The sequence below is a fragment of the Podarcis melisellensis genome (assembly GCF_964234715.1).
Source record: "Podarcis melisellensis genome assembly, chromosome: 13".
Classification (NCBI taxonomy): domain Eukaryota; kingdom Metazoa; phylum Chordata; class Lepidosauria; order Squamata; family Lacertidae; genus Podarcis; species Podarcis melisellensis.
The window spans coordinates 40,951,759-40,979,315 of NC_138545.1; the positions used below are offsets into that span (position 1 = coordinate 40,951,759).

Consider the following 27,557-nt stretch of genomic DNA (forward strand, 5'->3'; position numbering starts at 1 on the left):
CACTCAGTTGGATAAAATATTGAATTAAATATTGGGGGTAGCAGGCAGTCCCCGCCCCAACAAATTGATCACAAGACACGATGCATGCACACCATCTGAATGGCAGTGCCCGTCAACTTTGAGGGCCCCAACCCCCTCAAATAATTTATGGGGGGGGCAACCAACTCTCTTTAAAAAACACCTTCCCTGCCAGCAATATTTACAAATGATGCAGAGCAAATTCACTAATGCTTATTCCCAAAACAATAAGAGTCCTTCAGAATTTCAAGGCATCCTTCTGCTTATTTAAGTCCACATTGCTCCCTTAGAAAACTCAGATCTACGCTGCTGACATTCTTTTCAAATAGCCAACCGACTTGTTAAGTTGTGGGTGAACATATCAGACAACACAGCGATTCTTCAAACAGCTCTTCTTTTTTCACAGGCCATAACAGAACTGAACTGAAGGGTTCAGCCAGCCTGCTTATATAGAGCTCCACTACAACGCAACAGTAACAACTTTCTGTAACTATCCAATCACCGAACGTCACTTTCAATTCCTTATTTGCATATGTGGACCTGAGTGAAAACTATCTACAGTATCCCCCTGCTGGCCCAGGGTGAGAACTTCAGTACATAACACGACCAACTATTTCTTACAGAGGTTTCATTATCTTCCTTGTACCCCATCACTAAATTATCTCCCCAGTTTTGGAAAAGAGCAGCACATCTGATGTCAGTGTGATGCTTGTAAAAAAATATGCCTTTGTTTCATCACAGAGGGACTTCTTGCACAATTCCCCAATGTTTGCTCTCATCCATGTCAGGCATGGAGACATTTAAAAATGATGAAGATGATGATTGATCCACTGCTGTCAATGCACATGGTGCTGACATGTAAAGAAAATAAAAGTCCTTTCAGTCTAAATTTGGACAGGGTGGGTGGGTGAGACAACAGAAAGGGAGAAACTAGGTAAAGAGCGGATGTGGGGGAAATCCACTTAGATGCACATTCATAGTCCATAGAAGTGATTACATTAAATTGCAGTTTAATCTGAGATTAAAACCACAGAATTTTTTTTCATGACTGATGGACTTCCATATTATAATGGAATAATTCCCTTGAAATGAAAGACGAGATAACCCATAGTGTAGAGAGAAATAGTCAGATCAGGGTATTGGGTCAAGGATTTATTTTGAACAAATGCATTTTAACACTGATTCTCTATACACAGAAGTAAGTTTACACATTGGTTGAACAGTGTTCTTGAAGCTACCAGCATGAGTTTGACCAAACTGCGGGAAGCAGTGGAAGGCAGGAGTGCCTGGTGTGCTCTGGTCCATGGGGTCACAAAGAGTCGGACATGACTAAATGACTAAACAACAAGTTTACACATATAATTAGATTGACTGGAACTTGGGGTTCGCTTAACACTGGAGGCAGGCTTTCAGGTTATACTAAAACTTTTCCTCAATATTAGGTTATTAGACCCGACGTCAAAGTTGCTGGAGAATCTGGCTGATGTTTACCTAGTTGCCAAGGTTTATGGGACAACCACTTTGGTCGGCATGGCGACAGCCTTGGTTGAATGCAAGCACTTCATTCTGATGTCAAGTATGATGTCACAATCAGGATAAACTCCAAGTCTTGGCTAAAGGAGAGACAAGTTAATAATCAGATCAAGGCTGGTTGAGACGGATCTTTATACCAAGTGATGAAAAGGTTTGTTTGGGGACTATCTGGTGTTTGAGATGACACTTCCACCATCAGTTTTGCAGTAAGGTAAAGGGACCCCTGACTGTTAGGTCCAGTTGCAGACGACTCTAGGATTGCAGCGCTCATCTTGCTTTATTGGCCGAGGGAGCCGGCGTACAGCTTGCGGGTCATGTGGCCAGCATGACTAAGCCGCTTCTGGCGAACCAGAGCAGCTCACGGAAACGCCGTTTACCTTCCCGCCCAGTGGCGTAGCGTGGGGGTGCAGGGGGGGTCGGCCACACCGGGCGCAGCATCTGGGGGTTAGGGTTAGGGGGTGCAAATCCACGGGTTAGGGGGTGCAAATTACTTGCCTTGCCCCGGGTGCTGACAACCCAAACTACGCCACTGTTCCCGCCTATTTATCTACTTGCACTTCGACGTGCTTTCGAACTGCTAGGTTGGCAGGAGCAGGGACCGAGCAACGGGAGCTCACCCTGTACATACTACTACTGCTACTACTACTACTACTAATATTTCTGACCGGGCACTGTTTCCGACTGCAGTATTCTGCCTATGTCTGGATGCATGGAACCTCTACCATAGCCACAGCCTTTAATTCAATTTTAAAAATAAGCATCTCTCCTCCCAGGCTTCTGCCTGCAGCCTGCTTCTGTCTCAGGTCTCTTATCACACAGGCCTTAACTTTTGTCTTTCTAACTACCACCCAGTTCAAGGATGGAGGCCAACTTATTTGTCCTCTGGCACAAAACCACTTCATTTGTTACCCTAATGACCCGTACTTAGGGGCCCTTGAATTGAATCCTCCATTAGATTTTAACCCTTGCTGGATCCAGGAATTAGAAGAGATTCAGGCATACAGGTGACCTTCCCCACACTCCTCAACTCACAATATTATTATGGCACAGCCATAAGGATTTTATGAAATACAGATTAAATGATTATCAGGTTTTGGCCTCAAGATGGCGTTGCTGCCTTGTACATACTGGAGTAATAATTGTTAATGCTGGATTAATAAAACACATCTACTAAAAGGTGTGTGTGTGTGTGTGTGTGTGTAAATCCGAATGTATGGCAAGACATGTTGGAGGTGTAGATTTTGGTGAATTTCCTTTGCAAAACAAACTCAACAACTTTTGTGTCCAGATTTTCACTTTTTGAAGTATGACATGATAAAACTCGCAAAACTGATGGCGCATGGACACTATAAAAACTGGTGATTATCTTTTGGTTGTGCCTCTAGATCTGTATATGCTCCATACTTTCGTAATTTCCAGAATTTAGATCTTGAAATAATTTGGCTTGTAGGGGGCAACTGAAGAGATTCATGATCTTACTAGGTGCTGCTCACATATGTTGAATCTTTATCTAACCTCTTAGAGCACCACAATTTAGAAGAAGAATTTGTAGAAATTGCATTTATTATCACGTGTGTGTACCTCAGGCTCAGGCTTATATTGGCCAGAGTGGGATGTGTTCATAGAAAAGAAAACACACAATGCTCGTGAACCTGCAGAAGGTCAATTAATTTCAAATTTTATTTGTCGCTTAGAAAAAGAAGAGCAACCATTGATTAGCACTGGGAACCATCTGTCTGCAAGTAGCTACAGACTAAGATGTTGAGACATCACCTTGCCAACAAAGATCCGTATAGTTAAAGCTATGGTTTTCCCAGTAGTGATGTACGGAAGTGAGAGCTGGACCATAAAGAAGGCTGATCGCCAAAGAATGGATGCTTCTGAATTATGGTGCTGGAGGAGACTCTTGAGAGTCCCATGGACTGCAAGAAGATCAAACCTATCCATTCTGAAGGAAATCAGCCCTGAGTGCTCACTGGAAGGACAGATCCTGAAGCTGAGGCTCCAATACTTTGGCCACCTCATGAGAAGAGAAGACTCCCTGGAAAAGACCCTGATGTTGGGAAAGATGGAGAACACAAGGAGAAGGGGACGACAGAGGACGAGATGGTTGGACAGTGTTCTCGAAGCTACCAGCATGAGTTTGACCAAACTGCAGTAGGCAGTGGAAGACAGAAGTGCCTGGCGTGCTCTGGTCCATGGGGTCATGAAGAGTCAGACACGACTAAATGACTAAACAACAACAATATGTTGTCAGGTGGAAAGCACTGGAAATATATCTAAGCTTTTAGCAAGCATCTGTATATGTGGGTATAGAACTAAATATACAAGATGTCACAAAGCTAAGGTACCGATTTGACACAGAACAACAGTGCAGGGAGTTATTAGAGAACTGTAGCTGGTAGCAAAGTGACCATTTCCTTGAGCATCATACAAAGAACTTGAACTGCTGACAACGCAAACACAGGAGTGTCTAACCACAGACCCAGTTATGCTATTATATAGTACTTTTTGTGTCTACTTAGCAGTTTGTATATTGGACTGTGTGCCCTACATTTACAGCTTGGACAGGAGAAAGGGAATCTGATTTATTTTTAGAAATCCCAACAAATGTTCTTTCTTCCTTTTTCTTATTCAGCAGAGTTAACCTGCATCTCTCTCTCTCTCTTTACAGTATTCAACAATCAAGAACACACATTCTTGCAGTGTAATAATAACATTGTAAGATCAGTGAACGGCTTGCTAGCACAGGTGAAAAGTATTTAAACAGCCAATTGCTGATTAATTTAATGATTTAATCTAGCCTTCCTTCTCTTGATGTGTGGGTTCATACTTTCTTATCTTCAGATTAAGGAATAAACCTGTATGCCGTATGGAAGACTTCGTTTCCTTCTGTGTGTACACAATTACCAAGCAAACCTTTATCAGTGGACTCATAGTTCAGATGAGGGGTTTTATGACCTCTCCTCCCAGACCCTCCAAGTGACCTTATTTTTCAGGGACAGTCCTGGATTTACAGAAGCCGTCCTGCTTTCTGATTTGATATGGAATGTCCCAATTTCCCTTAAAAAGCTAAAGGGACCTCTGACCGTTAGGTCCAGTCGTGGACGACACAGGGGTTGCAGCGCTCATCTTGCTTTATTGGCCGAGGGAGCCGGCGCACAGCTCCCGGGTCATGTGGCCAGCATGACTAAGCCACTCCTGGCGAACCAGAGCAGTGCACGGAAACGCCATTTACCTTTACCTATATATCTACTTGCACTTTGATGTGCTTTCGAACTGCTAGGTTGGCAGGAGCAGGGATCGAGCAACAGGTGCTCACCCCATTGTGGGGATTCGAACTGCCGACCTTCTGATCGGCAAGCCCTAGACTTTGTGGTTTAACCCACAGCGCCACCCGCGTTCCTATTGTCATCAGAGAAATGTTAGAGGGTATGGAGTTATGTTACCCCCCAAGCCAAGGATATAAGTAACTAGACAAGCTTTAGAAGGCATCTGAAGGCAGCCCTGCATAGGGAAGCTTTCTAATATTTAATGTTTTCATATATTTTGGAAGCCTCCCAGAGTGTCTGGCACAATCCTGTCAGATGGGTGGGATATAAATAACACAATTATTATTATTAGTAGTAGTAGTATGGAACAGAATGCCCCTATTTTCATTGGAGAAATGTTGGACGGCATGTCCTCCTTACTGTAACCAACACAACAACTTGATGACAAAGTGAGGTTTCTTACTGCCCTAAATGGGGACACCCCACCCCCTTGCACATCCTCAGGTGCACAACATATCCCAGACAGGACCTCCCATAGCTCTGTTGGTTAGAGCATGGTGCTGATAACGCCAAGGTTGCAAGTTTGATCCCTGTAAGGGACAGCTGCAGGGCTGAATTTAGGTTTGATGAGGCCCTAAGCTACTGAAGGTATGGGGCCCTTTATATGTCCAGCTGCCCTTTGTCTTCTTTTTTTTAATCGTAAAAATATTTCATTGTTTATTTAACATAATTGTTACAAAATATAAGCAAACTATTACAAATACATACATACATATTTCAAATAAGAACATATGTATGAAAAAAGGAACAAAAGAGAAAAAAGGAAAAAAATAAAGAGAAAAAAAGAAGAAAAGTTGGAAGAATTTCATGTATATTTGTCAACAACAAATTGTCACTGTTTTTTGGGTTGAATATATGCTATATGGTATTCATGGACCTAATAGGTGTCTAAAGCCACTTGCACATAACAAAATATGCATTTTATCAAAGTAATTGTTGAACTGAAATACAATTAAGAAGAAGTATAGTGGTACCTGTGGTGCTGTGGGTTAAACCACAGAGCCTAGGGCTTGCTGATCAGGTCGGTGGTTCGAATCCCCGCGACGGGGTGAGCTCCCGTTGCTCGGTCCCAGCTCCTGCCAGCCTAGCAGTTCAAAAGCACGAAGTGCAAGTCGATAAATAGGTACCACTCCGGTGGAAAGGTAAACAGTGTTTCTGTGCACTGCTCTGCTTTGCAAAAAGCGGCTTAGTCATGCTGGCCACATGACCCGGAAGCTGTACGCCGGCTCCCTTGGGCAGTAAAGTGAGATGAGCGCTGCAACCCCAGAGTTGTCCATGACTGGACCTAACGGTCAGGGGTCCCTTTACCTTTACAGTGGACCTTGGTTTCCATACGCCTTGGTTTGCATACGTTTTGGATTACAAACACATCAAACCCAGAAGTGCGTGTCCCGGTTTGCAACCTTTTTTTGGATTACAATCCCAGCAAAGGAAGAATGGATATAAAAACTCATGGAGTATGCAGAAATGGCGAAACTTACTGGAAGAATGAGAAATCAAGATAACAAACTTTTTATAGAAGAATGGAAATGATTTACTGAATATTTACAGATAAATTGTAAACAGATAAAAACATTGGCAGGATTATTGTAATAACCTGCAGTTTTGTAAGAGTATATATTTAAACTAAATGAGCAAATTAAGTGAATTTGGATATGCAGAAGATATTAAAAATAAGTTTAAGGAAATGCAGAAAGAGGGGGAAGGAAGTCAAGTTTTGAAATGTTAAAATGATTGTAAAATTAGTGAAATGCAGTGCTTTTTCTGGGGGGACGCACACCCCTAAACATTTTGTGAATCTAAGTTTGGCCTCATTGAGGGGCAGTATTTCAATATGAGTGGGAAAATGAGAGTACCCCTAAACATTTTTTTAAGGAAAAAAGCACTGGTGAAATGTATAAACCTGAAAAGCAGAAATAAAATGAGAGAGCTAGAGACGGAGCAGATGGTTCATAAGCTCTTTAGAATGCGAGTGGGCATTATTCCACTGGAAAATCTTGACCAGGGCCAGTTCTGGGGTGACTTCTAATAGCTGTTTCGTTATTTCGAGGACACAGCCCTGGCGTGGGGCAAAGGGGACACAGATCCTCCTCGCGGCTCAGGCGGGGGAGCGCAAGAGACCGGATCCCTCCTTCCCACCGAGTGGAAGCGAGAGGGCGGAGCGCGTCGGCGTTGAAATGCGAGCGCCTCCAAGATCCGCCTCTCCAATCTGCGCGCTGCGCCCCGGAGTCCTGGAGGAGGCGCCCAGGCGCGCGGAGAGGGCGGGCTGCTTGCGGGCTGCCTGCTCCGTCTCTGCCTCGGATAGAAGGGGGGCAAAACGAAAACAAGCGGCCGAGAAGGGGCTCCGGGCCGAGACGGGAACGCGAAGTCTCTCCCAGCCATGATTTGCGGCAGGAAGAAAAAGGCGTGCGGGGAAAAGCAGCGCTGCTGCCAGCGCCAACAGCAGCAGCAACAGCTCTCCAGCCAGCCGTGCGCAATCGTTCCCAAACTCTCCGGGCACCGCGCCTTCAAGAAACTGGGTAAGTCAGAGAAGTGAAGTGCCCGGTGGGAATTTAAAAAAAAGGAGAGTTCCCCGCTCCCGGCAAGTCTTTCCTAACTTTGTAAGTTCCTCCTGTCGGTTATTCTTTCCAAAACTCCTCCGCAATGTTTTTGCTGGACCTAATTAGCGTCAGGGTTCAGCCCCCGCATATGCATTAGCGCCAGGGCTCAGCCCCCGCATATGCATATATATGTGCGGGGGCTGAGCCCTGGCGCTAATTAGGTCCAGCAAAAACACTGCGGAGAAGTTAAATGAGTCAATATATTTATTTAGCGCTGGAGCGAGGTGGCGTCAAAGGAGACGAGAGGGCCTCTGAGCAGCTGCAGAGTGCATTTCTGTCACCGCTGAAATCGCTCCCGGTGCCCCAGCGGATAGGGAGTGTAAATTGGGGGTGGGCTTCTCTAGCGGGCAAAGGAATGTGTTTCCAGACGAACATTTCTTTCTGTCTCGACATTAAACGCGGGCTGCTTTTAGCCTGGGTGTTGCCATAACTCCAGGAACGCAGGATTTAATTTGTCTCCTTGCACGGTGCGGGACCTATTTTCCATACCGTATCAGCCTTGAGGCATGTGACCTGATTAAAAAGAACAAAGTGCTTTTTTTTTTTTACTAATCTGAATGTAATTTGTACTTCGGCACAGATAATGTAATATTTGAATAATTGGTTCTTGAGTGATTCTGATTTGCCAGGTGCCTTAACCGCAAGTTGCCCTTTAGGCAGTAGGAAATATTTTCGGGGGGAAGGGGAGAGAGTGAAGAATGTAAGATTTAAGCAAATGATTGTCAAAAGTTCCTTCGGTCAGCTGCTGGGTGGCTTAATGGAAAACCTGAGTTCTTGTACTAAACCGGATTTGAGCGAAGGGGATTTAAACTGCTATCCTTTGATTTATTTGTTGTTGTTTTTGAATGGGAATCAAATGTTTACTTTTGCCCGGGTCAGCAGCAGTCTGCGAGCTTAATTCAGGTTATCCGTGGTGTGCTTGTAAAAATACATTAAAAACCAAATGGCATCTAGCACAAGACACAGACAGAAGTCATATGTCAAGATTATCAGCAATTTTCAAGTGGTCAGTGGGGGGAAAGGCTGGGAAGCACAGAGGTATTACCAACGGGGGGGGGGGGGAGCAGTAGGGTACTGTAGGCAGTGGGGAAAAAGCAGTGTGTTTGTGGTCAGAAACGGCTTAGCAATGTCACTGGAATGAACCGCTGCAATAAACCTTTAAAATTTCTCAGTGTTTACCTTTAGATAACATTTTCTCTTGAGATTTGAGCAGGGCACAGCACCATTTTCGCTCTAGGTGAAAGTTAAAAAGAAGAAGAAGTAATTGCTTTACTTTTTGAGTCAAATTGAGCAGTTTCGTTAAAGAAGAGGCATGGCCAAAGCTGGGAGTGGTTGGTGCTAAATTTGGTTTTGGATGAAGCTACAAGACTAAGGGACGCGGGTGGCGCTGTGGGTTAAACCACAGAGCCTAGGATTTGCCGATGAGAAGGTCAGCAGTTCGAATCCCCACGACGGGGAGAGCTCCCGTTGCTCGGTCCCTGCTCCTGCCAATCTAGCAGTTCGAAAGCACGTCAAAGTGCAAGTAGATAAATAGGTACCACTCCGGCGGGAAGGTAAAAGGCATTTCCGTGCGCTGCTCTGGTTCGCCAGAAGCGGCTTAGTCGTGCTGGCCACATAACCTGGAAGCTGTACGCCGGCTCCCTTGGCCAATAAAGTGAGATTAGCGCCAGAACCCCAGAGCCGTCCGGTCAGGGATCCCTTTATCTTTACAAGACCAAGACTAGTCTTATTTGCAAGAGACTTTTTTGGTAATAAATCTCTACCATGGTACCAGAAGCCCTATGTAGAGTGGAGATTGATGGATGAAATAAACATATAGGAACTCATACGTTACCTCGTTGCTAGATTTGATTTCATCCTTCAGCCTTCTCATCTTACGTATACTCTGGCTTCACTAGGGAGTTTTGGCCTGATCCGAGGTGGGTTGCAACAGGAGCACTACCACCTTGCGAATAAATGGTAAAAGTTTTAAAGAATGCATGTCTGGGTTAAAATTGGGTCCTGGGCCTGAAAAAGTTAAAGATGACAGCCCTAGTGAATATATACACTTTTAAAATCACGAGTTGCAATAGACTAGGACTGTCTTTTAGTTGATTTCTCTAAGTTGAGGTAGCTTTTAACCAGCTATCTGATTACATCAAAAATCCTTTATTAAGTTCATAAGTCTCTTCCCCACTTACAGGTGTTCGTTCTGTGAAAGCCTACTTCTGGTTTAATATCCAGAATTGATATTAGTCAATTAAATACGGTTGTCCCTTGGAGGACATTGGAAGAAATAGGATAAGAATTTTATATCCGCGAGCTACCACTTAGCAATAAAGGATTCTTTTCATTATTTCTTTTAAAAATCACTGTTTCAATAGTACAAATGGATTTTTAAAATAAACTAGTGTGACCAGCAATGAGGACACTTCTTGTAGCAGAGTCACTAAAGAGAACTGATTAGCTGGTCTTAAAGATTCACTTGCTTAGCTTTTCCATTTATTTACAATATGGAGATACGGACTTCCTGGCAGTTTTAAAGTACGGTAAGCACTCTGGATGTTCAAAAGAACTGTATAAATACTGAGTGTTATTATTTCTAATCCCCTGCTTAAACATTTGCTCCTGTGATCAGCAGCTGGGAATTTGATTTTTCTGTCAATTAAAGATTGCATTCCTAACAGAAATGGATATAAGACACAGTAAATGAAAACAGCCACCTGGTTCTGCCTATTTCACACAGCTTAATTCTCTCCAGAAGTGAAAGGTCTGAATGTGGTTTTGTTAAACTCAGTGGAAGAAAGGTTCTGGGGAATATCCAGACAAAGTGAATTCCTTGAGTATGGAATGTCTCACAATAATTAAATTGGAGATTATTATTTGTATTTTAAAAAATGATACTGCTTAACATAATAAAAAATATCTAAGCAGTTCTTACATATAAACTGTAAACATGCAATAGTAACATTCAATAACATTTCCTAAAAACTTTGTTGTTGTTTAGTCGTGTCCGACTCTTTGTGACCCCATGGACCAGAGCACGCCAGGCACTCCAGTCTTCCACTGCCTCCTGCAGTTTGGTCAAACTCATGCTGGTAGCTTTGAGAACACTGTCCAACCATATCGTCCTCCGTCATCCCCTTCTCCTTGTGCCCTCAATCTTTCCCAACAACAGGGAGTCTTCTCTTCTCATGAGGTGGCCAAAGTACAGTATTGGAGCCTCAGCTTCAGGATCTGTCCTTCCAGTTAGCACTCAGGGCTGATTTCCTTCAGAATGGATCGGTTTGATCTTCTTGCAGTCCATGGGACTCTCAAGAGTCTCCTCCAGCACCATAATTCAAATCCATCTATTCTTCGGCGATCAGGCTTCTTTATGGTCTATCTCTCACTTCCATACATCACTACTGGGAAAACCATAGGTATACGGACCTTTGTCGGCAAGGTGATGTCTCTGCTTTTTAAGATGCTGTCTAGGTTTGTCATTGCTTTTCTCCCAAGAAGCAGGCGTCTTTCTCCTGAGAAATCTCTATGTGGGACAAGAAGCTACAGTTAGAACTGGATATGAAACAATGGTTTGGTTGGTTCAAAATTGGGAAAGGAGTACGACAAGGCTGTGTATTGTCTCCCTGTTTATTTAACTTGTATGCAGAATTCCTTAAAACTAGCTACAAGTAAATGCCTATCACCTTGAGCAGAAGCCAAATTCACTGTGAAGAAGCTGAGATTTTTAAAAAATATCTCCTTGTGCCTAAATGACTGTGTCTGCGCCAGGCAGGTTTCCTTGTGGAGGGAGGTAAGGAACCACTTCTGAAAAGGCTCTTTTCCTGGTCGTCGCCTGCCACACCTTAAAAGGAGCCCTTTGGGGTGACAATTGGAATGAATGGACTAGTTCTGAAGGGTAGAGAAACAGCAGTCATCATGCCCACAGATTACAAAAAGCGTGAATTGTGTCCGCCAAGTCCAGAAAGCACACAAGAATCCAACACTGAACAGGAATAAATTGGGGGGGGGGTCTGTGAGGAATCTTGGGGTGGGGTGGGGGCTAACTGTAGGGATTTTTTTCTTTGAGATGCAACAGCACGGAGGTTTTGATTGGGGGTGGAGCTATTAAAATGTTGAATGGTGCACACCCAATCATATACGCCCCAAACTCCAGTTTTCTCTTCTGCCAGGATCCATTGAGGTTTTAGGGCATGGGTAGGTGGGTGGCGCTGTGGGTTAAACCACACAGGGCCTAGGACTTGCCGATCAGAAGGTCGGCGGTTCGAATCCCCGCGACGGGGTGAGCTCCCGTTGTTCGGTCCCTGCTCCTGCCAACCTAGCAGTTCGAAAGCACGTCAAAGTGCAAGTAGATAAATAGGTACCGCTCCAGCGGGAAGGTAAATGGCGTTTCCGTGTGCTGCTCTGGTTCGCCAGAAGCGGCTTAGTCATGCTGGCCACATGACCCAGAAGCTGTACGCCGGCTCCCTCGGCCAATAAAGCGAGATGAGCGCTGTAACCCCAGAGTTGGCCACGACTGGACCTAATGGTCAGGGCTCCCTTTCCCCTTTAGGCAGACTAAGACCCGGGGGCCGGATCCAGCCCGATCACCTTCTAAATCTGGCCTGTGGACGGTCCAGGAATCAGCGTGTTTTTACATGAGTAGAATGTGTCCTTTTATTTAAAATGCGTCTCTGGGTTATTTGTGGGGCATAGGAATTCGTTCGTTTTTTCTCTTCAAAATATAGTGCAGCCCCCCACAAGGTCTGAGGGACAGTGGGCCTGCCCCCTGCTGAAAAAGTTTGCTGACCCCAGTTTTAGGGGATCTGCCCCATTTGCAGCTTTAGCAGTCCTTTGCAAAGGTAGAGGGGAGTTGTTGATTGGAATCAAATGTGCTTTCTTCCTCCATGTTCAGCTAACTCAGTCCCTGTGTGGAAGCCAGTCTAATGGCAACCTGAGGACTTCACCTGGAGCTCTGTTCTTAGGTTGCCAGATTTCCGTGGTCGCGAGAGGGTAACATGCTTGTGCAGTGGTACCTTGGTTTAAGAACAGCTTAGTTTATGAACAACTTGGATTAAGAATGCTGCAAACCCAGAAGTAGGTGTTTTGGTTTGTGAGCTTTACCTCGGAAGCAGAACATGTTGACTGTGTTCCATTTGTAAATTGAGCCCCCCGCTGCTATGGGAAAGCACACCTTGGTTTCAGAGCGCTTTGCTTTAAGAACGGACTTCCGGAATGGATGAAGTTCGTAAACAAGGGTACCACTGTACAGCCTTTGGCGTTTCCACTGGGGGGTGGGTGCCTTTCCTTTCAGAACAAGGACTCTTAAACTTTTTCAGACCCCAACCCAAAGATGCGTTCGACAGTTCATTTCTCAATCTTTTACCACATATTTGCATCCTTGAGAGGTCCGGAGGGTGGCAACACAAGAACGGGGCCTTCTCTGCAGTGGCTCCCCATCTGTGGAATGCTCTCCCCAGGGAAGTTCGCCTGACGCCTTCATTATACACCTTTAAGCCTCCAGGCAAAAATGTTCCTTTTTAACCAGGCCTGTAGTTGACCTGATTTACATCCTATGCCCTTTTAAAATGTGGAGGGTTTTTTTGGGGGGGGCGGGCTATTGGGTTGTTGTTTTTATTTTTATTAGTTATTTTGTGGTTTTATATCTTGATTTTATTCTGTGAACTGCTCTAAGGACCCCCCCCCCCGGGTATAGGGTGGTGTATAAATTCAAATAATAATAATAATAGTGGTGGTTCTGATCCTGTTGTGACCCACCTTGGATCAGACACTATCTGCTGGTGGATTCTCACCCCACCCCTTGAAGACCAGTGCTTTAAACTGCCCCCACAGTATTCCCCCCCCCCCGAATAGTAGGAGTGTCTTCCAGGCATAGGCCCCTTCTTCTGGGGAGATGGCAATGGACACTCACAAATCCACAACTACATTGGATGTGTGTGTATTCTTAACTTGCCACTTTCATTGGACGGGGGCCATAACGTTTCGCTCGAATTACGTGCAGATAGAAAGCATGAACTCTAGCGTCAGCTGCTTCTGCTATATACATGTAAAATAAATTGTGAGCTGTGTTTTGATACGTATTCTAATCTTGTTCATTGTTTAATCTAATTTGGGTTATGAAATCTAAACTGTGACTCACAATACCTTTTCTTGGAACTTTTCCAGCACGAAATCTTGCACAGTCTGAGCTCAATAGAAACTATTGCCATGTCTGTTTCTGGTTCTCTTAGCTGGTGCTTGGACTTTATTTCATTTTTATCAAATTGATGCCAGTGTGATATTTTCCCAAGTAACTTTGCAAAGCATTTTTCTCCCCCTAGAGAATGTGACAGCGATTTCGCAATCCTTGCTGTGGTCGTTTGTCAGTAGGTTTTCGTTCTTTTCCCTGGAACAGGAGCTGATGTAGTTATTTGCCCAGCCTTCTGCTTGTAATCTCTTTTTCTGCATAGGCTTTTGGGAAGCTCACTGCGAAGGCCCCCCTCTTAATATTAGAGAAACAGTTCCACAGCCTAGATCGCAAGATTTGGCTTTTCTGGACATTCCAGCAGAACAGGTACGCACAAACTTGCAGCTCGGCAGGTCGAACACAAGAACCCCCTAGCTATGTATACAGACCCTCCAAGTGTCCCTATTGTCCAGGGACATCCGTAATTTAGGGAAGCCATCCCAGTTTCTGATTTGATCCTGGAATGTCCCACTTTTCCTTAGGATGTCCCTATTTTCACTGGAGAAGTGTTGGAGGGTATGGGATCATCCAACCCGCCCCCAAGCCGCCTGAAGGCAATCCTGTATAGGGAAGTTTTCTTCATGTTTAATGTTTTATTATGTTTTTATACATGTTGGGAGTAAGGGACGCGGGTGGCGCTGTGGGTTAAACCACAGAGCCTAGGGCTTGCCGATCAGAGGGTCAGCGATTCGAATCCCTGCAACAGGGTGAGATCCCGTTGCTCCGTCCCTGCTCCTGCCAACCTAGCAGTTCGAAAGCACATCAAAGTGCAAGTAGATAAATAGGTACCGCTCTGGCGGGAAGGTAAACGGCATTTCCGTGCGCTGCTCTGGTTCGCCAGAAGTGGCTTGGTCATGCTGGCCGCATGACCCGGAAGCTGTACGCCGGCTCCCTAGGCCAATAAAGCGAGATGAGCGCCGCAACTCCAGAGTCGTCCGCGACTGGACCTAATGGTCAGGGGTCCCTTTACCTTTACCTTATATATGTTGGAAACTGCCCAGAGTGGCTGCAGTGATCTAGTATGATGTGTAGGGTGTAAAGCAGAGGTCGGCAACGTGTGGCCCATGGGCCGGAAGCCCAATTACCCGGCCTACGAGCTGCCCCAGAACCGAGCCGCCCACTCGGTGAGTCCCAGTGCGCTGCGCTAAACCGGCGCAGCGCAGGGACTCTCTTCTGCGGCTCCATAAATCGCTTCTGTGCATGCGCAGACGACGAAAATCACGTCTCTGCATGTCTGTAGCACCGGAAATTGCTTCTGCGCAAGTGCGCTTTTCGGCGTCTGGGCATGTGCAGAAGCAATGTCCGGTGCCGCGGACATGCACAGACGCGATTTCTGGCATTGCACTGCGCCGGCCTGGCCCACAGAGGATCTCCACGGGAGTGATCCAGCCCAGGCAAGGTAAACCTTGCCGACCCCTGGTATAAATAGTAAAATTGCCATTATAGAATGGGACATCCCTATTTTCATCAGAGAAATGTTGGAGGGTATTGCATGATGGTTGGCAGTACAGTGGTACCGCAGGTTAAGAACTTAATTTGTTCTGGAGGTCTGTTCTTAACCTGAAACCGTTCTCAACCTGAGGTACCACTCTAACTAATGGGGCCTCCTGCTGCTGCCACACAATTTCTGTTCTCATCCTGAGGTAAAGTTCTTAACCCGAGGTACTATTTCTGGGTTAGCAGAGTCTGTAACCGGAAGCGTATGTAAGCTGAAGCGTATGTAACCTGAGGTACCACTGTAAAGAACATATACAAACTTAACTAGATAAGACCAAGGCTCGGTCTAGGCCAGCATCCTTTTTTCAATGGTGGCTACTGAAGAACGAGAAGAACCTATGGGTTTATTGGGAGGAGAGAAGAAAACAGGAGAGGGGATGGTGCATAAAGACAGAAGGAACAGCTCCCTTGTTTTTCAGCCTCAGGCAAGCTGCAAAAAGAGGTTTGCTAGTCCCTAGTGAGACCTGCCCCTGGCTGGGCAGGCTTTGTTTGGTTTGATGGGTCACAAGTTTCACGGGCCTGAAGAACAGAGCGATTCCAATAACCAAAATCAGTGTGGAATTTGCATTCATTTTGAAATTTGGTGTTCTGAAAGAGCTGGCATGCTTACCTGAAGTTGATAGCTAGCAGATTCATTTCTCCAGGATGTGTCCTTGTGTTTTTTCCAGCAGTGGAACAATGAATATTCTGTATTCTTGCACTCCATTTCTTCTTACTTTGGCTGGGCCAAAGCGCCACTTGTAATCTCAGCGAAAGATATGTGGAGGAATGTCTTTCTCTGCAGCATCTAACAGAGCAGTCCTGTTTGCTTAGAGAAGCACTTGCTCCCAGGTTAGCGTGTATGTATACGGTTGCAGGCTGAGTCTATGGGGCAGAGTAAGCGCAAGCAAGACGCACATGCACAAAAACACCCAGGGCCTTTCTCTGAAACAGAGCAATAGATGATTTCAAGGGAATGGCAACGCAGACAGAACCGAACGATCCGATTTGGCAAGCAGGTTTCCCACAGAAAGTTGCAACAGATTGGAAAAGTGATAAAGTCCCTTCTAGATCAGAGTGGATTCAAAAAAAATGACTGAATACAGTGGTACCTTGGGTTACATACGCTTCAGGTTACATACGCTTCAGGTTACAGACTCCGCTAACCCCGAATTAGTACCTTGGGTTAAGAACTTTGCTTCAGGATGAGAACAGAAATCGTGCTCTGGCGGCAGCAGGAGGCCCCATTAGCTAAAGTGGTGCTTCAGGTTAAGAACAGTTTCAGGTTAAGAACCGACCTCTGGAACGAATTAAGTACTTAACCCGAGGTACCACTGTATGCAGAATTAGACCAGTTATCAGAAAGAATAAAAAATAAACCAAAGGAAGTATTTACCACAAAATGGGAAGTCTTTAAAATTTATTTGAAAAATAACAGTTTGAAGTCTGTAACAGCATTTGAATAACTTCAGTCGGAGTTTTAAATCTGATGGAAAACCTAGGATAGAATAAATAACATTAAAGCCAAAATATGCTATAATATGGCACTGAATAACAGATGAGAAATATAAGTCAGCTACATAGGAAAAAGTCATTTTTATGTTAAATGTATTGTGAGCCATATTCAATGTATTGGTGTTGTTGTTTTGGATTTTTCTTTTCTTCTTTCTTTCTTAGTTGTGAGGTGATGGATATCTGTGTATCTTCATATTTTCTTTTTGTATGTGGTGTATTAAAATGAAATAAAGACAATTTAAAAAATAAATAAAGGGAAAAAAAGATAGTTGCTGTGGAGAGCTTGGGAGACAGATTGGGGAATGCATTTCTGCCTCTACTTTTTGCACGTCCCTCAATGTATTGCCTGTTTTGACGGGGGGCAGCGGACTACCCTCCCCCCAAAGCACGTGGTCTTTCCCTGATGGTGCCAGATCTGCAATGAATCACGGGCGCCGGTCTTTTTGGTGTGCAAAATCAGCACGGGTGTGGAATAGCGAGAGAGCTTGCCCAACTTGAATGAGAAAATCAAATTTAAGCTACTGCTTGGCCATTAGGCTTGTTGGGGGGCTTTGGGCAAGTCACGTTGCCCCTGCCGTATCTATTTCACAGGCTTCATTGAGTGGGGGATAGGCTATACGCTTACAAATCTTACTTGCTAGTGGTGTCAAAATAGAGTGGTACTGTCAGGGAACTGCCATCGGAGCCAGAGGCGGAGGGAAGGCTCCAGAGGGATGCCGGAGAGGGTCCCAGTAGGGAGAGAGGCAGCCCATCTGCTGGGGAAGGAAATCAGCGTAGCACCAGTGGAGAAGGGGGGCAGAAGGGGGAATCGGAGAGGAGGCTCCAGGACTCCTTGCCGGAGACCAGTGGGGAGAGCACAGGTCATCCGCTGCCCACACCCTCCCTGCGCAGAAGACTTCCGCGCAGGGAGAGTAGGCGGAGACTTGGCGTCAAAGAACTTTGCTGGAAGAAGTTCAAGAAACGCCCACTGACGGATTCTGCCAGCGACTGAGACAGCCACGGGTGAGAGGCTGTCCAGACAGAAAGGGTTCACCCAAGTAGCCCAGCCAGGTGTGGCAACGATTTACGCACGAGCAACCCCTAGAACCACTACAGGTACCTTGGTTCTCAAACCCCTTTGTACTCAAACAACATGGAACCCAAACACTGCAAACCCGGATGTAGGTGTTCCAGTTTGTGAACTTTTTTTCAGAGGCCAAACATGCTCCGTTTTGAGTGTTAAACTTCCGTTTTGAGCACGACGCTTCCATTTTGAGTGTTACGCTGAGGTCAGCTTGTTTTTGCTATTTATTTTACGTTTTTGTTTTTGCGGCTCTTTTGGTTTTGTTTTGTGACTGTGTGGAACCCAGTTCAGTTACTGATTGATTGATTTTGTGACTGCAGTACATTGTTTATTACTTTCATTTTATGGATACATAGTCTCGTTGTTGTTGTTTAGTCATTTAGTCGTGTCCGACTCTTTGTGACCCCATGGACCAGAGCACGCCAGGCACTCCTGTCTTCCACTGCCTCCCGCAGTTTGGTCAAACTCATGCTGGTAGCTTCGAGAACACTGTCCAACCGTCTCATCCTCTGTTGTCCCCTTCTCCTTGTGCCCTCCATCTTTCCCAACATCAGGGTCTTTTCCAGGGAGTCTTCTCTTCTCATGAGGTGGCCAAAGTATTGGAGCCTCAGCTTCAGGATCTGTCCTTCCAGTGAGCACTCAGGGCTGATTTCCTTCAGAATGGATAAGAATGGTCTCGTTAGATAGTAAAATTCATGTTAAATTGCTGTCTTAGGAGTTGATTATAAAAATCTGGAATGGATTAATCCATTTTGCATTACTTTCTATTGGAAACACCTTGGTTTTGGAACAGACTTCCAGAATGGATTAAGTTTGAGAACCAAGGTACCACTGTACACATGAGCACAGGATGAAAGAATTGGAATCTGAGTATGGGAGATATGACGCCTCCCTCAGACTTTCCAATTCCTGTAAAAACTGTTGTCTGCCTCTAGCCCGAGTGGGGTCAAGGAAAGGGTTTTTCGCAAGTGAACTATCAGTCTTGCCACAAGAGAGGCCCTGGGTGGTATGAATTGCATCTCAGTACGTTTTTGTTTGAGGAAATGCAACTAAAGGTTTTTATTGCTGCTTAAAGGTATGACTGATCTCCCTATATTCCCTCACAACTTTGCCAGCTTAGATTGGCTAGCGGTACTAATGCATCTTTCGATGAAGTGAGTGGAGATTCACCATTTACAGTTGTACCTTGGAAGCTGAACGCCTTGGCACTCAAATGTTTTGGCTCCTGAATGCGCAAACCCAAAAGTGAGTGTTCCGGTTTGCGAACGTTCTTTTGGAACCCAAACGTTTGGCGCGGCTTCCAGTTGGCCGCAGGAGCTTCCTGCAGCCAATCGAAAGCCATGCTTTGGTTTCCAAACTTTTTGGAATTTGAACGGACTTCCCAAACAGCTTCTGTTCAGCTTCCGAGGTATGACTGTATAGCTTCCAGGACCTCTTCTGCTGTGTGCCTGCTCTGTGCTTGTGGGATGAGCTCTGGGGTTGTGTAGGTAAGAGATTTCAGGTGGAAATTAATTGCAGGGTCAGATTTGACCACCCAGCAGTTGCTCTGGGACCACACCTGTGGTTGTCACTGAAAAATGTATGTTTCACCCGTATTGCTAATAAAGCTAACAGTTCTTCCTCCATGAAGCACGAAAACGAGAACCGTTGGGAAAATGGTTGCTGCGTCCCTCATCAAGTTATCTGTTCCTAAACACTTGGATGAGTGGGTTGTGGTAATAAATAGTATCCATATTACTATTTACGTTTCCGAGCACAATTCAGAGTGTTGGTGCTGAGCTTTAAAGCCCTAAACGGCCTCGGCCCAGTATACCTGAAGGAGCATCTCTACCCCCATCGTTCAGGCCAGACACTGAGGTCCATCTCCAAGGGCCTTCTGGTGGTTCCCTCACTGTGAGAAGCAAGGTTACAGGGAACCAGGCTGAGGGCCTTCTCAGTGGTGGCGCCCATCCTGTGGGACGCCCTCCTGTCAAATGTCAAGGAAATAAACAACTATCTGACTTTTAAAAGACATCTGGGGGCAGCCCCATTTAGGAAAGTTCTTAATGTTTGAAGTTTTATTCTGTTTTTGGTCCTCTGTTGGGAGCCGCCCATAGTGGCTGGGGAAACCCAGCCAGATGGGTGGGGTATAAATAAATAATAAAATTATTATTATTATCATCGTCATCATCATCATCTATCAAATTTATATCCCACCCTTTCTCCCCAAGTTGCACGGGATGACAAACAGATAGCACAAATGAGAAGCAAAAACTAAGCAAGAACATTCTGAGGCAGTTAAAAACATTCTAAAAACAATTACAGTTAAATGCATGCCAAGGTAATTACAAGGTATTATGTGTCTACATATTTGCCTTCTGGTGCCTAATCCATCTTGGGAGCGAGTGTTCCAACCCTGAGGCCATCCATACCTTAAACAGCCCATTTTTATGCCTTATTTAAAAGCTGCTTATAAATTGCAACTATGTGGATAAATAAATAAAAACTTAAGCAACTCTAGGTGAGCTACCTCTCATATAGAGATCGGAATGTGCTGTATTAAGGTGCTTGGGTGAAATATATATATAATCATCTATGAGATCATATCTGCTTGGACCGGCTTGACTCTATTTGTGAAGGGCCATCATGGCTGTGAATATCTGCTTTCAACTGGTGGGCTGAGACCTGCAAGCAGGTTACACATAAATGTTAAGAGTTAAGTCGTGTGAGTGGTGCTGCCACCAGATTTTGATTAGGGTGTTTGTTTGTTTTTTGCTTTCATGGGAGGGGGAGAGAGAGAGTAGAAAAAGGGAAACCAGAATAACCAAGATGCCCCCTCACAGGGCCGGCTCCACTATTAGGCAAAGTTACTTCCCCTTACTTGCGGTGTTCGGGAGCCAATTTGTTCAACAACTAAGCCGTTCGGGAACCAAGGTACCAGCTGATTTTGAACGACACGAAAGGGACCAAATCGTTAATGTAATTTAATACAGCGGTACCTCGGGTTACAAACTTAATTCGTTCCGGAGGTTTGTTCTTAACCCCAAACCGTTCTTAACCTGAGGCGTGCTTTCGCTAATAGGGCCTCCTGTTTCCGCCGCGCCGCTGGCATGCCATTTCCCTTCTCATCCTGAGGTACAACTTCCGGGTTAGCGGAATTGGTAACCCGAAGTGTTTGTAACCCGAGGTACCACTGTATTGTATTTTTTCTGCCTGTGCTGGTCTCTTGCAATTTTCTTCCTCAGTTGCCAAACTAACTTGACCGGCCTCAAGTGCCATGCACCTTGACCATTTGCTTTTCTGCTTCAGGCAGCAAAATGTCTTGGGCCGACCCTGCTCCTCCTGTACCTTTAACAGCTGGGAGGAAGACAGAATTTGAACAGGTGCAGCAGCCAATTTTACAGGGGTGGGGGGAAAGTGCCCCTGCCTCAATTTTTTCTACGGGTCCTGCCTTCCTTTGTACTCAGTGAAGAAAGAGAGGAGAAAGGCAAGCAACTATGATTTAAAAAATAATAATGCCCTGTGTTGCTGTTTGAGGTTCCAAGTGGGTTCCATGTCTAAAACAGGTTGAAGACTGATACATCGGAGAACATTTCCAGAGAAGAACAAAACATCCCCAGGTGTGCTCTTGGCACCTCCCTGCCCTGTGCACAGAAAGTGTCTGGCACGCACAGACAAGCCTAAACTTGTCTGGTCTGTTGTTTTACCATCCAGGACTACCCAGACCAGCTGATGGCAAAGTCTTCTTGCAAACATACAGCCCTGTTTGTTAGGACTGCGAGGCTTGAAACTTCCGTCTCCAGACACAGAGCTTGCAAAATTCCATGCTCTTACTCTCTCTTCCCCTATTGGAAACTACTGCTTCTCCAGCAATGAATTAAAATAGTGTACCTAGGTAGTTAGGAGATTTGGAAGCTGGTAGAGTTGGACGTGGGTGGCGCTGTGGGTTAAACCACAGAGCCTAGGGCTTGCCGATCAGAAGGTCGGCGGTTCGAATCCCCACGACGGGGTGAGCTCCCGTTGCTCGATCCCTTCTCCTGCCCACCTAGCAGTTCGAAAGCATGTCAAAGTGCAAGTAGATAAATAGGTACCGCTGTGGTGGGAAGGTAAACAGCATTTCCATGCGCTGCTCTGGTTCTCCAGAAGAGGCTTAGTCATGACTCAGAAGCTGTACGCCGGCTCCCTTGGCCAATAAAGCGAGATGAGCGGCGCAACCCCAGAGTTGGCCACGACTGGACCTAATGGTCAGGGGTCCCTTTACCCTTATCTTTAGAGTTGTAGCTTGATGCCCCAGGGAGATCTCTTCCTGACAGCAAGAACTCCTGTTGTCTGCCACCGATGGTGGTGACTACTGATGTTTAGCGAAGTCTGTATTGGGGTATTCTCCAAATTGTTACCGTTTTGTGGGAGTGATTCGAGTGCATATCAGAACGTTACGTTTGCGCACTCAAAGTGGATTAACATGTGCCGTTGCCCTAGTGACAGCAAAGCCCCTTTTAAAAAAAGAATCTGGCGTTTTGCAGTTTGGAAAGTGACAGGGAAAGGTATTGGAAAATAGGAGATGGATGTATGACTAATGTATATTGCCTTGTAAACATACCTGGATAAATACGGGATGAGTGTTTGTATAGGTAAAGGTAAAGGACCCCTGGAAGGTTAAGTCCTATCAAAGGCGACTATGGCGTTGTGGCGCTCATCTTGCTTTCAGGCTGAGGGGACCGGCGTTTGTCCGCAGACAGCTTTCCGGGTCATGTGGCCAGTATGACTAAACCGCTTCTGGTGCAACAGAACACTGTGACAGAAGCCAGAGAGCACGAAAACGGTGTTTACCTTCCTGCCGCAGATAGATACGTACTTGCACTTTGACGTGCTTTCAAACTGCTAGGTTGACAGGAGCTGGGACCAAGCAACGGGAGCTCACCCTGTCGCAGGGATTCGAACTGCCGACCTTCTGATCGGCAAGCCCAAGAGGCTCAGTGGTTTAGACCACAGCGCCAGCCTGCATCCCTGTGCTTGTATAACTGCCTCCTAAACAAATTGCAACGGATGCTCAGCAAAACCTGGATGTAATGGGGCACAGGTATGCAAGTGGCGAAGTCTGACTTGGTCCTGGAGATAATGCACCTCAAGGGCATCAATCCTTTGGATCGATGAATTACTGAATAGCAGGATCCTGCCTGGGCTAGGCAAGCCCCAAAACAGTTATCCAGCCTTGATCACTGATAGCACTCTGGAAGCTGATTGATTTTCAGCTGGACTCAGCTTTTATCTCCTGATGGAAGAGCTGTTCTGGTTCAAAATGCAACAACTGGAACTGTGCTTCCAAACGTACACACAAAGCACCACCTTTTTCTGGCTCACAGCTCCAGTGTTTTCTTGGCTCAAGAAGCTTGCCGCTGCCCTGTCTCTTTGGGAGCACATGTTGCTTCCAGACCTATTCATTAAAATTAATCTGTCTCCTGAGTTTCCTCCCCTCCTCTTTGTTTCCTCCTCCTTTCAGGTTGCCTAAAAACTATATTCTTGGCCGTTAAGGTAATCTTTGCAAGTTTGAAAGGGAAAAGCCTGCAGGCGACTTTTGCAATGGGTTGACCAACATGCTAAGTGTCCAAGGATAGGCTAAAGGGGCTGTTAGATCGCTGGATGCGATCTGATTTTTTGTCCAGTTTCTGGTGGTTTCCAGGGGGAGGGGAAGTTATTGAATTGTCTACCTCCTTTCCCAGCATGCTGTCCCAATGTGAGTATCTACCTCATTCCGTGGTAGAGCACAACACAGAAATTGTTGTTGTTTAGTTGTTTAGTCGTGTCCTACTGTTCGTGACCCCATGGACCAGAGCACACCAGGCACTCCTGTCTTCCACTGCCTCCCGCAGTTTGGTCAAACCCATGCTGGTAGCTTCGAGAACACTATCCAACCATCTCGTCCTCTGTCGTCCCCTTCTTCTTGTGCCCTCAATCTTTCCCAGCATCAGGGTCTTTACCAGGGAGTCTTCTCTTCCTATGAGGTGGCCACAGTATTGGAGCCTCAGCTTCAGGATCTGTCCTTCCAGTGAGCACTCAGGGCTGATTTCCTTCAGAATGGATTGGTTTGATCTTCTTACAGTCCATGGGACTCTCAAGAGTCTCCTCCAGCACCAGAATTCAAAAGCACCAATTCTTCAGCGATCAGCCTTTTTTATGGTCCAGCTCTCACGTCCATACCTCACTAATGAAAGCCATAGCTTTAACTATACGGACCTTTGTCGGCAAGGTGATGTCTCTGCTTTTTTAAGATGCTGTCTGGTTTGTCATTGCTTTTCTCCCAAGAAGCAGGCGTCTTTTAATTTCATGACTGCTGTCACCATCTGCAGTGATCATGGAGCCCAAGAAAGTAAAATCTCATCACTACCTCCATTTCTTCCCCTTCTATTTGCCAGAAGGTGATGGGACCAGTGGCCATGATCTTTTTTGATGTTGAGCTTCAGACCATATTTTCCGCTCTCCTCTTTCACTCTCATTAAAAGGTTCTTTAATTCCTCCTCACTTAGAGAGCAATAAAGGAATAATATATTCTGAAAACACTTTTAAGAAAAGGATAAGAATTCTGTACAGTGGTACTTTGGTTGTTGAACTGTATCTGTTCAACTCCCGAAACCGTTCGAAAACCAAGGCGCGGCTTCCGATGGGCTGCAGGAGCATCCTGCAGCCAATCAGAAGCTGCGTCGGATGTTCGGCTTCCGAAAAACGTTTGCAAACCGGAACACTTACTTCCAGGTTTGTGGCGTTCAGGAGCCAATTTGTTCGACAACTAAGCCGTTCTGGAAGTAACATTCCACAGTACAGGAGAATAGTTAGAAGAATGCACTTTTAAAAGAAAAAATGTAAAAGTTCTCCAAGACTTGGCTCTTGCATTGACAGGAACTGTTCCCTTGAGCTCCTCTACTTCCTGAGTGCCATGATCTGAGCCTTAGGATAATAAATAATCTTTAGAAATTTAAAATAATGGAGAAGAGGCTTCCAGTAACTGTGAGAATGGGATCTGTATGATAGATTTACAAGATAATTCCAAATAAAATATTAGAGGTGGTGGATCTGTGTTTAGAAAACAGTTTTGTGAGTGCTTTTGTTTTGTCCCCCCCCCCCCCCCGTTCTGAGTTCTACCACACAGGAAGCAATAAAAAAGACCTAAGAGGCGAACAAATTCCAGGATCATTTTATATTCTCTATTAACACACTTTGGATGGGTTGTTTTTGTCACCATTGTTGCTCGTTTGGCTTCTTGGCAATTTAATTATTGCTGTAATTTATTGAATTAATTTTATTTCACAGCATTTATATACCGCTTGATTGTAATAAAACCTCAGAGCATTTTGCAAAAAAAAAAGGGGGGGGGGAGAAGTTGCTTTCTATAGCCACGATATTTCTGGAGTGGGTCACAAAATCCACCCCCCCCCCATCACATTTTCATACACTGGCATTATGAATCTTAAAAACCTATATGCTGCCGAATATGTTTTTGCTTTTTTTGTGTGTAGCTTTTGGATGTTTGTGTTCAGTTTGGTTAGATCAGGGGGTGGTGAAATAGCAACAAGAATAGGCAAGGGGTTTTGGGAATCATGGAAAAATGATGAGAGTTTTCAATACCAGGGGTAAATGAAGAAAAAATAGGGCATGCATTTATGAGCATGTACAGAGTGCATTTAAAGGTAAAGGGACCCCTGACCAGCCGTGGCCGACTCTGGGGTTGCGGCACTCATCTTGCTTTATTGGCCGAGGGAGCCGGCGTACAGCTTCCGGGTCATGTGGCCAGCATGACTAAGCTGCTTCTGGCGAACCAGAGCAACGCACAGAAACGCGTTTACCTTCCTGCAGGAGCGGTACCTATTTATCTACTTACACTTCGACATGCTTTTGAACTGCTAGGTTGGCAGGAGCAGGGACTGAGCAATGGGAGCTCACCCTGTCACAGGGATTCGAACCGCAGACCTTCTGATCAGCAAGTCCTAGGCTCTGTGCTTTAACCCACAGTGCCACCCGCGTCCCAGACCGAGTGCATTTACTTCACCACAGAGTGACAATAATTGCCTCCATTCGTATTATGGAACACACACATACCTCAGAGACTGTTTTTCTTCCAACACATGATCTTCCATCTGTTTTTTTGGTTCAGTTCTTACTCCAGGTGTTTCTGCAGCTGGATGTGCTCTCGAAGACTCTGTCTCTGTCTCCCTTAGGAGATCTGCAGCTGCTCTCCCCTTTTGTACTTTTAACAGTGTGAAAACAGCATTTATTTTTTAAAGACCTTAGTCTGCTGAGTGTTATGTGCTGACTTGCTGTTTTCATAAGCACTGGAGGGGGTTCATTGTCATGACCCTGTCATTAAGGGTCTCACTAGCTGAGCTACCCACAAATGTTTGGAATGAAGAAATAAAAGTATCCCAAATTTATTGACTTAACACTGATCGCCCATATCAATATGAGATTTGTTTTATTACACATTAGCTGCCACAACATATTTCATCGTATATCTACTTGTTCATATATTCAGTTTTTAAACCACATCATATCAGCCCAATTTCACTGTGCAAATTTAGTGTAAACATAGGGTTGAGAGGGGAGCCATACTGTTCCTGGAAAGTTCCCCCCGGGAGTATGGATGATGTGTCCCCTCCCCAGTTCCCACCTAAAGGTGAATTGCCAAACCTGCAGTTTTTGAAACGCTATTGAGCCTAAACACAGCCATCCTTCAAAACCGGCACTTCTACAAATTTTGCTTCATCCAAGTGATGTGTACAAAAATGTGTATATACTATGATAAAGTGTGTACAAAAGTACATATATTAGTACGGAAATAACATGCTGAAATGCATTATATTAGAGAGAAAATGCTTGCAAAAATGTGCATACATTTGTCAAAACTGCATCCAAAAGTAAGTTTATTAAGAGAAATCTGCCCTAAAAAGCTGGTGGAAAAAACACATTGTTATGGAAATGTGTGGGACTGAATTTAAGATTGGGAAAACGAGGAACATGGAGAACTACCGGTAAACTGGACAGATCTTTCTGTTCCTACCCCTGGAGCGACTGAATGCCTGTTTCTCCCAGGTGCTCATTTGCACTCATTTGAGGCCTGCAGTAGCAAGGAGTTCCACATGCTAGTCACTCAGGTTGTGGGGTTGACTGGACAGCACTAGCTGAAAAGTTTTAAAGGAAAAATAGGGTCAGGGAGGCAGAGATAGTGTGCAGCCCTTAAACCATCCCATAGGTACTTTAAACCATGGTTTTCAACCCTTCGAATACTTCATAACAATGGAATGTGCCCAGGGCTGGATTTAGGTTTGATGAGGCCCTAAGCTACTGAAGGTAATGGGGCCCTTTATATGTCCAGCTGTCCTTTGTCAACAACAAATTGTCGCTGCTTTTTTTGTGTTGAATATATGCTATATGGTAATTTATGGACCTAATAGGTATCTGTTTGCACATAACAAAATATGCATTTTATCAAAGTAATTGTTGAACTGAAATACAATTAAGAAGTATTTTAGGGAGCAGGCTAGCATTACTTACATCATAGGAGCCTACACAACACAAAACACTGTTGCTGTATGTAGGTTTTATTTTATTTGTTTTTTATCTTATATTTTGGAAAATGTACATCCAGGTTTCCCCCTCCCCCTTTAAATTTCCTCTAAATTTTTTGGGGTCCCCCAAGAGAGTGGGGCCCTAAGCTATAACTTGTTTAGCTTTTACGTAAATCCAGCACTGAATGTGCCGCATTGTGGATTCTGAAGTGGACCACTGATCCCCTCTTGGTCATGATCTGCTCAGATCGAATCAGACGAGTGTGTTTTGGAATC

The 27,557-nt window shown here is 45.1% G+C and overlaps 1 protein-coding gene and 1 long non-coding RNA gene across 3 annotated transcripts in view; both read left to right on the forward strand.

Annotated features, from left to right (window-relative positions):
• The first annotated feature begins 1,364 nt into the window (after positions 1 to 1,364).
• LOC309354414 lies at positions 1,365 to 4,424 on the forward strand. Its single transcript, XR_014162275.1, has 2 exons — positions 1,365 to 1,702; positions 4,226 to 4,424. It is a non-coding gene; the product is annotated as an uncharacterized lncRNA (long non-coding RNA).
• A 2,670-nt stretch (positions 4,425 to 7,094) lies between these two features.
• Positions 7,095 to 27,557, forward strand: part of PLCD3 (phospholipase C delta 3) — a 91,721-nt gene continuing 71,258 nt past the window's right edge. For both annotated transcript variants that reach the window (XR_014162168.1, XM_081883965.1), the window contains exon 1: positions 7,095 to 7,402. Coding sequence is in view for 1 of the 2 variants with exons in the window: in XM_081883965.1 (XP_081740091.1) it covers positions 7,264 to 7,402 (139 nt within the window). In the remaining variant the exon portion in view is untranslated. The remainder of the gene's footprint in view (positions 7,403 to 27,557) is intronic.